We start from the raw sequence: 10349 nt of genomic DNA, 5'->3' as shown, positions 1-10349 counted from the left end.
GTGTTATTCACATATTTGGGGGAAGGGGCCTTCGAGGCTGCTCTCCATAGCATCGAGCTCAGCAAATCCTCGGATGAGGATCGTTCGGTGCGGGACCTTGCCGGACTACAAAAAATATAGCTCAGGTTAAAATATTATGCCATGATGAGTCTGGACGCATAAACGTGTTCGAATTTTATACTCACGAGTTCACCAGGGGCTGGGCCCTGGAGTCCCACGCCGGGCTGCTGTCGGCAGCAGCAGTGGACTCTTCCGGAAGAGGAGCTTTTCCCCTTTTAGGAGACTCAGCCTCCAAGTGGATGGAGGCCACCCTTTTCTTTCTTCCCCCCGCTAGGGATTCATCTTCCTCCTCCTCCTCGTCCTCTTCGAAGGCAGAACAGACGTTGGAGCCTTCGGATATTGTGTCTGAAGTGTCGCGGCAACGAAGGCCGCCCCGGGTCTTTTTGGCCTCCTTCTCGGCCTTCTTCTTCGGTGCCTTGTACGGCGCCGGGACCAGCATCTTCGTCAGAAGTGGGCCGGCCGGTTCTTCGGGCAACGTGGCCGGACAGTGGATCCGCCCCGCCTTCTTCACCCAGCCCTAGGGGAGTCGACGAAAACACATTAAGCATTTCCCTTGGTTTATGCAGATAAAACGCGTAAAAACTTACCGAGCTTGCAGGGTGGGACAGTTGGTACCCGCGGTCCTCGGCCGAGTCCGGCCATTATTTGCCGGACTTGAAAAGCACCTTCCAGATGTCTTTGTGCGAGGAGCCAAAGAGCTCTTGCAAGGTCTGGTGCTTGGCCGGATCGAATTCCCATAGATTGCAAGTCCGGTGCTGACAAGGCAGGATCCGGCGAACTAACATCACCTGGACTACATTGACAAGTTCGATGTTCTTGTCTTCCATATCTTTAACACGCGTCTGGAGCACAGACAGTTCGTCAGACGAAGACCAGTTTAGGCCCTTCTTAGGCCAGGACGTAAGCCGCAAAGGGGCTCCGAATCAGAACTCTGGAGCAGCGGCCCATTCCGTGCCGCGCGGCTCAGTGATGTAAAACCACTGATGTTGCTACTCTTTGATGGAATCATTAAAAGTACCTGTTGGCCATGTAATGTTGGGCATCTTGCTCACCATAGGGCCCCCACTCGGCGTGCTCGCCGCTCACCACCTTGGGCTTCACATTAAAGATCTTCAGCCACAAGCCAAAGTGTGACGAGATGCGGAGAAAAGTCTCGCACACGACGATGAATGTCGAGATGTTGAGGAAGGAATTGGGGGATAGATCATGAAAATCGATCCCGTAATAATACATGATGCCGCGAACGAACGGGTGGAGGGGAAACCCTAGCCCGCGGGCAAAATGAGGGAGGAATACAAACCTCTCTTGGGGTTTCGGAGTAGGAACGATCTATCCTGCCGTCGGGAGATGGTGGCCGATTTTTTTGGCCAGATACCCGGCCTCCCAAAGCTTTTTGATATGCTTCTCCTGGACGGTAGAGGCCATCCACTTGCCTCCTGCCCCGGATCCGGACATTTTTGGAAGGCCTTTGTGGGCGGAGAAGACGAACGCTCGGGTGCTGGAGCTCGGGCGAAGCGGAATGGATCGGGAAGAAGAAGGCATGGGTGCGAAAGGGAGTCCTTATCCCCTTATAAAGGCAGCAGGGATTCTACGCCTGCCCACTTGCCTGGTAAACTCGCTTATTCCCCAAGCGCCGTGGTTGATGGCGCGGTTGGGTTACCCACACCCGTATTGATGAGAATCCCGTGATAAGGGGACACGATCTCCGCTTCGACAAGACGTGCCAAGAAAGCCGCCTCGCAATATGTGCAGTAGCTGGTTGAGAAAAACGGTTCGAATAATGACCGGGCCATGGCGTGATGTCACGCTATGAAATTTATCGGCAGATTAGATTTGTGGGGTATTATACTCTCTACGGTGGTATGTGGAATTTGTTTTGCAGAGCCGGACAAATTTCGGCTAGCTTCTACGATCTCGTGGTAGATCAACTATTGTAATACTCATATCATCAAGATCAATCAAGCAGGAAGTAGGGTGTTACCTCCATTGAGAGGGCCCGAACCTAGGTAAACATTGTGTCCCCCGCCTCCTATTACCATCCGCCTTAGATGCGCAGTTCGGGACCCCCTACCCGAGATCCGCCGGTTTTGACACTGGCAATGAGCGGAAATGAGACTAACAAAATGGGAAAACTGAAAAACAATAAGATAGAACCAGTAAACCATAAAGGAGTACTTTCTATCTACAAGTTGGATTATTTCCTTGTGAGCATCTGCGTCTATGTTTCCCAACAAAATAAAATAAAAATTGACACACGCAATGGGATCATGGGCCTAATTCTACTGCACTTGTTTGGTACGACAAAACTCAGCACTACCCCAGTTGAAAGTTGGAACTAACCCAATGCAATGCATACGTCGTCATAATTGCGGCAACAAACATGAGACAAGGGATGGAAAAGTAAGGCGAGAGTTGGCTCTCTCCCTCCCCGTACCCTCCCCCCTGAGCGGGGCGGCCGGGGCAGCCCTTCCTCCCCTCGCCGCCTAGCTCCCACCTCCCACCCCTCCTCCTGCCGCTGTTGCCGGCTGGCGTTGCCCACGCAGCACAGTGGCGAAGCCGACGGTGGCAGCCCTCTTCCTCTCCCCCTCGCGGTTCCCTGGCTCAGGCGGCGGTTTCCGGTGACGGTGCACCTCGGCGGGCGGTGCTCCGGTGTAGATCGGGCGAAAATACGGCGGCGGCGCGACCCTTTGGTGGCGGTGGCGGCTAGCGGCGGGGGTTGGCCGGCAAAGCCCTGCAGGCCCAGATCTAGGCCCTTTTGCGTCCGATCTGGGTTAGGGCAGGTTGGTCTGGCCTCCGGCGGGTCTCCTCCGGCTGGGCTAGCGGGATGCGATCGCTGGGATCGGCGGCTCTGCACTGCGTCAGCAGGAGCTTAACGGGCCCGATCCGGGCCCGGCTGGGCACGGGGTCCGGCATGCTCCCGCGCCTGCGTCCGGTCTGCTACGGCTTGTGCCAGTGGAGGTGGTCCCCTCCCACGTGGCTATGGTGCTCCCGGTCCCTATCGGCGGCGGTCTCGTTTGGTTCGGCCGGCCTCGCATCGTCTGCGGTGGAGAAACGACGGTGGTGTCCTTGTGACTGTGGTGGCGCAAGTTGGTGGGCGGTTGGCGTCGTGGAGCCGCGGTTGGTCCTGGGTTGTGGGTATGAGGGGTAGGGCGAAATCCCTCTCGGGTCCACCCGGCACCGACGTGGTGACACCTGCAGGCGCCATCAACATTCTTGAAGGGTGTCAGGAGTACCTCTCGCCCGCTTCCCTCCGTGTACCGGAAGAAATCCTAGGATTCGTCCGGGTAGCAGCGTCGTCGTCATCGCAGTCCTTCTTGAAGGTGTTGCTTGGTTTGCGGTGACTCGATGGCATTGGAGCATGGTGGATGTTTTCGTTGGGCGCAACGGTTGCGGGATGCTTCAGCTTTCGTTCATCCGGTGCTGCCGGCATTTCTTTCTCTTGCTTTTCTCTTGTTTTTTCTTTTGGGCATGATTGTGTTGTTTGTCCCAGCATCGAACTTCTGGTTGTATCGCGTGGTTGCTATATTAATATAGCGGGGCACAAACCTGTTTTGGTAAAAGTAAGGCAAGAAAAAACTCCAGAATACTATCTTTATAGATATGAGCATGCTACGCAATAACAGTCTCATGTTAAACTCATTGAGATTAGACATATCATAGTGATATGCTTTTTTTCTTTCTTTTTGCGGGGTATCACAGTGATACGTTATTAGTCTATATATATTACTATCTTTATAATGAGTAGTAATATATGTGTGATATCTATGAAAGTCTTCATTTATTTAGGATGTAGATTTATTTTAAGTTGGATGTATTATGCTTGGGTAATATATTATATCATGTTATCATAAATATTTGTCTTCTCATTAACTATTTGTCACTTAACCAAATTTTTATCTTAAGGTATGTTGCGTTACTAGCTAAGTTGCCGTCAGCCTTAGGCAATCTTGTTTCCTAACCATGTGTCTTTATGCAGAGGTAACAAATTTCGAGTAGACAACCGCTAGATAGCTTGACGACAGTTCAAAGGCCTCTTTTATTAGACTAGGAAAAGTGCCCGTGCGTTGCAACGGGAGAAAAAAAATTCACGCCTCATACATACACTTAACGACATCAGCAAATCCTTGAAATCTTTCATGATGCCACGCAACAAGCAACATGATAACTTTTCTAAAAAAACAAGCAACATGATAAGTGGTGTTGTGCAAAAACATAAAGGTGTGATGATTTTTGAAGTGAACTGAAAGTGTTTAGAATTCATTATACAACGCAAATATCTACCTAGTTGCCAATATATGTTTACGCATTTGTTGTTGTTTCTCGGTGACGCAAAAAAATATTGCATTAGAATGAAATAGCAAAGTACATTTTAGTATTTAATGATAACATGTGCATAAGTGTTTTCATATACTCCCTTCGTCCAAAATAACTTGTCCCAAGTTTGTTCCTCAAATGGATGTATCTAACACCAAATTAGTGCTAGGTATATCTCTTTGAAGGACAAGTTTTTTCGGACGGAATGAATATACCCAGCGCATATATATGCGACGCGACGCGAATGTGTGTGTGTGTGTGTGCAATCATAATTCAGTTTAAGACTTAATTTGGTTGCAAACATATATGATAGCTCCACAAAAACAACCAATCTATAAGGACATATGTAATAGGCATTTCTAAAATATCTCATCATACAAAGAAGGTATTATTTAAGTTTGCACCCTGAACGTAATTTCAAAAATTAATGATAATAGCATATTTGAAATCTACATATTTTTCTGATGAATTTTCATATATGGCATGTCAGATTTAAAGTTAGGGTTTCAAAGATATGAAAATTTCAAAAAGTAATTGATTTTTTAAAGGAAAAGGGTGGTTGTGGGAATCGAACCCACGACCTCTAGCGCGGTAGGTCACGAAACCAACCAGTGCGCTGCTCGCCTGGTCGTTGTATATGAGGGGATCTCCCCTTATTGAGCTATGGGCGAGCGCGGAAAAAAAAACAAAACGTTCTTCTCACTTACCGGTGGCATTGGTGGGTAATTATTTACAACTTTAGGGGCAGTTTTAATGACGGACGGGCAGAAGCGATAGCCGCTTTATTATCTTTTATTTATTATTTATTATTATTATTATTATTATTTATATTTATTTATTTATTTATTATTATTATTATTATTATTATTATTATTTATTAGAAGTCAGGATACGTCTCTCTCATCGATCGTGTCAATAAGACAAGGAAGCTGTTTCACGTGCGTATGTACGGCACACGGTGGATTAATTGCCAAACTTCCATGGAAACCATCTACAGGACTACAACCATTTTCAATCCAGACACAAACCAGCCGCATATATTCGCACATCGACGAGCATCTCTCGATCTCACCGAACGACAATGCATTCCGTCGCAGCTCTCCTCCAGCTGTTTTGCCTCCTCTTGTCACTTCATCTGAGCCCATGCTCCGGTGCGGCGGCCACGCCGGGCAACTTCTCCGCCTGCCTCGTCTCCAACGGCGTCACCAACTTCTCCCTGCCCACGTCTCCGAGCTACGGCGGGCTGCTCAACTCCTCCATCTTCAACCTCCGGTTCAATCTCCCGAGCGTCCCCGGGCCTGCCGCCGTTGTCCTGCCGGAGTCGAGGGATGAACTGAGGCGAGCCATCCTGTGCGCGCGCGCCAGCTCGCTGGCGATCCGCGTGCGCAGCGGCGGGCACAGCGACGAGGGGCTGTCCTACACCACTGAGAACCACGTGCCGTTCGTGGTGATCGACCTCGCGAACCTGAACCGCGTGCGGGTCGAGCCGGGCTCGGCCACGGCCTGGGCCGAGTCGGGAGCGACGGTGGGGGAGCTGTACTACGCCGTGGGGCAATCGAGCCAGTCCCTGGCGTTCCCCGCCGGGTCGGAGTCGACCACTGGTCTAGGGGGGCAGGTCTCCGGCGGCGGGTTCGGGCTTCTGTCCCGGAAGTTTGCGCTCGCCGCCGACAACGTGCTGGACGCGGCTCTCATCACTCCGGACGGCAGGGTCCTTGACCGGAGTTCTATGGGCGACGACGTGTTCTGGACGATCCGAGGCGGCGGAGGCGGGAGCTGGGGTGTGGTGTACGCTTGGAAGCTCCGCCTCGTTCCAGTCCCTCGCAACGTCACCGCGTTCACCGTCGGCCGGACCGGTCCGGTCGAACTCATTGCCGGGTTGCTTCACAGGTGGCAGTATGTCGGGCCCAATCTACCGGACGAGTTTTATCTCTCCGTGTATGCTCCTACCGGGTCGACGGACGGCAACGTCTCCATCTCCTTTACCGGTCAAGTGCTGGAGTCAAAAGAGCGCGCCTTGTCGGTTATCAGCCAGAGCTTTCCTGAGCTGGGTTTGACCGAGGTAGACCTCTCAGAAATGAGCTGGGTCGAGTCGACGGCCAAGTTCGCCGGTCTGAACACGGTGGAGGACCTGGCGAACCGGCGGCGCCAGCCAAAGCAGTACTCCAAGAGCAAGTCCGACTACGTGCAGGCACCGATCTCGAGGCACGACATGGTCGAGATCTTCCGGCACCTGTCGACCGGGCCGACGGGGTCCATCCAGCTCGACCCCTACGGCGGCGGCATGGCGCGGGTCGGGAGCGCCGAGACGCCGTTCCCCCACCGCGCCGGGAACCTGTACAGTATCCAGTACGGTGTGAACTGGGACCGGTCGGAGGTGGCCCGCGCGGAGGAGTTCATCGGATGGCTCAGGTCGTTCTACAAGTTCATGGCCCCCTTGGTGTCCAAGGATCCCCGCGCTGCCTACGTGAACTACCTCGACCTCGACCTGGGCGTGAACAACTGGACGCGCGCTGCCGGTGGGTCGTCCGCTCAGGCGGTTTCTCGTGCGAGGTCGTCGTGGGGGGAGGCGTACTTCGGAGAGAACTTCGACCGGCTGGTTCGTGCTAAGACGGTGGTCGATCCTGGCAACGTGTTCAACAACGCGCAGAGCATCCCTCCCTTGAACATTAGAGCTGAGGGGCAGACATGATGCTTGCCGAATAACACATTTGGCCGTGAGGAGATATGTGTACGTAGTAATGAATAAAATAAGGCACTACTAGGCCCAACTTTGAGCCGGTCGTACCAGCATCGTCCGATAAAATAACGTGTAGCCGTACGATTCCCTCATCTTCTTTCGTCAGGCTTCTTCTTTTACAAAAAAAAATTCCATCGTGCCTCCATGGATGAGCTATGCGCCCAGCCTTGAAGCACCGCCCGGCGCACTCGCCTGTTGCTGCCCTCCCCGCCGGTCGCCGGTCGCCGTCGTCATTGCCGGCCGCCGGTCGCCGTGTTGCTGGCAGTCGTCGTCATGGTGAAAGCAAAAAATATAGCTGGATCCAACAAAAACAGAACATGGTGAAAGCAAAAATTGGAGCTGTTTTCAGTTAAAAAAAGATGATGATTGCAGAACAAATTGCTAGATTCAGCTTCCAGTGATAATAGCGCTCGGGTGGCTAGTTGTAGCATCTCTGCGTCTCCCGCCCGCCGGGGTCAGAGTGCCAAGCAGCAAAAAATGGAAGCAGCAAAAATCTTCTCCGCGGGTCAAAGTCGAGTGGTCAGTTGAAGCAAAATCAGAAATGCTTCCGGCACAAACAAACTTAGGTCCCAGCAAAAAACGACATGAGCATTTAAGAGCTGTGCAATCGTTGAAGCAAAAAATTATCTCGGTTCCAGTAAAAAAATACATCGGTTCCAGCAAAAGCATAATTGGTTCGGCAAAACGAGAACACATCCACAAAAAATGGCCTCCCCTCTTGCAGCTCCACTAGTAGCCGGTCGCAGCTCCGACGTGCACGCTTGCAGCTCCCGACATCGAATGGCGTTGGATGCAACACTCTTCACCGCTGGATGTAGCTTCCTCCGGCGAGGCATCGACCTTGTAGCATGTACAACAGCTGGTTGTAGCAAATCAGGGCACCGTTCCAGCAAAAAACAAAGATGTTCATAATAATCGAATGGGGATGGTAGCAAAAAATGAAAAGGGTTGTAGCAAAATAAAAAGATGGATCTAGCAAAAAAATACCTGGTTCTAGCAAATCCCCTCGGTTCCAGCACGAACTCGCCGCCCCCGTGGCCGGTTGCAGCTTGGCCATGGCGACTGGCACACCCTGGCTTTGGCGGCCATGGAGAGGGCGCACATCCAGCTGCTGGCGGAGGCGGACAAGGAGACGAGTGCGCCCGTGGCTGTGAGCGGCCATGGAGAGGGGGTGCATCCCGCGCCATCGATGCACACGAGGCGCATCGAGTCGCCGGCGGCCATGGTGACGAGCTCGCCACATTGGCGGCGACCACCAGAAACGAGTAGTTGGAGAGATAAAGAAGATAAGATGAATGAGAGAAGGCAACCACAGCGAGATCTTATCTGTTCCCCACCGTCGCGCGTGTGTGCGTGGGGCCCATGCCACGTGTGCCAGCAAGGTGGGCCAGCAAGGACGCGTGGAGAAGCCTTGCACGGGCTGCGTCGTGCGTGGTCTGTTCGATTGGGTTTAATCGAACAGTCAGCGTGAGTCCGACGTAATCTTTCGTCGGCGTGCCGATCACTAACGTTTCCCAATAAAATAAGACCAGATTTGGTTATCTTTGTCACAATAACTGATATAGTGTTTTCAAATATAGGTAAGTCTATAAAAGATGTGTGTCTAGATCTCATCTAGATGTGACATAATTATGTCACATCTAAGTATGACATCAACGCCACTTTATCCTAGCACAAGCCCATCCTTCTTTTTTGTTTGTTTGCTTGTTAGTTTTTTTGTAAACAATTATATTTTGCCTGGCACATATACGAGATCGAGCAGTACGTGTGTGTGGCTGCCTCGCTCGCGCCCCTGCTCACGATTAACAACACGCGTTGTGTGCCGCATTTTATTTTATTTTTTGCATGCTACGCATTGTATCGCCGCTGCTTCACTTCATGCACGCATTTTGTTAAAGCCCAAAACAAAAAAATCGGCCCGCCTCACATCTGCCTGGGTGGCTGGCTTATACATACATCTGATCGCTACCCCTGACCGCTAGCTTTTTTCCTGGAAAAATAATCTGGTCGGTAGCTTCGAGTAGTAGTACTAACATTGAGCTTTTTTTTTAAGTATGCACAATCAACATTTCTTTAATATGCACTGAACATTTTCTTAGTATATGCTGAACTTTCTAATATACGGTGACTTTTTTTATAATATACACTAAACAATTGACTGTGTATTCAAAAAATCTTTGGAAAAAATATTCTTGATATTCAAAATTTGTTTGCAAATTCAAAACAAGTTCGTCCCTTAAAAACATGTTCACAAATTTCCAAAATAATATGGATTTGAAAGTTGTTCATAATTTTGAAAAAGGTTTAGGAATTTTTAAAAAGATAAGGAAAAAAAGCAAACAAAATGAATTAGAAAACTATAGTCCCACTTGCGAGTCGCGGGTGGACTTGCAACTAGGATGAAATACAAAATATGAGCCTAGTTGTGAGTCGAGGATGGAGTTGCGACTAGGATAACTACACTACGATGTCAGCTACGAGTCGAGGGTGGGCTTACAACTTAGATGAAAACAAACATGCAAGTTGTGAGTGAGATGGTGCAGTTGCAACTGGGACAACAACAAAACTATGGGCCATCACCCTTGACTTGCAACAGGGACAATTACAAAAGTACAAGCCTTGCGAGCCAATACTGGACTTGCAACCGGGATAAAACAAACTATGGAGCTACTTGCGAGTCAATGGTGGACATGCAACTAGGAAAACTACACAAACTAAGATACCCCCTTAGTTGCGGATCGAAGGTAGACTTGCAACTAGGGCGCCAATAAAAAAACAAAAAGAGATGACCCCCTAGTTGCGGGTCGAAGGTAGACTTGCAACTGGGGCGCCAATAAAAAAACACACCCCTAGTTGTGTCGCGAGGGTTGACATGCCACTAGGGCTCCTATAAAAAACAAAAACAGGCAACCCCCTAGTTGCGAGTCGAAGGTAGATTTGCAACTGATATGCCAATAAAAAAACAAAAATAAACGCCCCCTAGTTGCGGGTCGAAGGTAGACTTGCAACTGGGGCGCCAATAAAAAACAAAAAACACACGACCCCCTAGTTGCGGGTCGAAGGTAGACTTGCAACCGGGGTACCAATAAATAAAAAATAGACGCCCGCCCAAGTTGTGTCGCGAGGGTTGACATGCAACTCGGGCTCCTACAAAAAAACGAACGACACACCCCTAGTTGCGGGTCGAAGGTAGACTTGCAACTGGGGCGCCAATAAAAAAACAAAAACAGATGACCCC

The 10349-nt window shown here is 50.4% G+C and overlaps 1 protein-coding gene across 1 annotated transcript; it reads left to right on the top strand.

Moving 5' to 3' along the window:
* Positions 1 to 5404: 5404 nt before the first annotated feature.
* Positions 5405 to 7142, top strand: LOC119269672 (reticuline oxidase-like). Its single transcript, XM_037551567.1, has one exon. The coding sequence runs from the start codon at positions 5456 to 5458 to the stop codon at positions 7061 to 7063; it is 1608 nt and encodes a 535-aa protein (XP_037407464.1). The 5' UTR covers positions 5405 to 5455; the 3' UTR covers positions 7064 to 7142.
* Positions 7143 to 10349: the final 3207 nt, after the last annotated feature.

This window comes from Triticum dicoccoides, chromosome 3A (assembly GCF_002162155.2).
Source record: "Triticum dicoccoides isolate Atlit2015 ecotype Zavitan chromosome 3A, WEW_v2.0, whole genome shotgun sequence".
NCBI lineage: Eukaryota > Viridiplantae > Streptophyta > Magnoliopsida > Poales > Poaceae > Triticum > Triticum dicoccoides.
The sequence above is the reverse complement of the archived record's forward strand: the minus strand, read 5'-3'. Positions and strand labels throughout refer to the sequence as shown.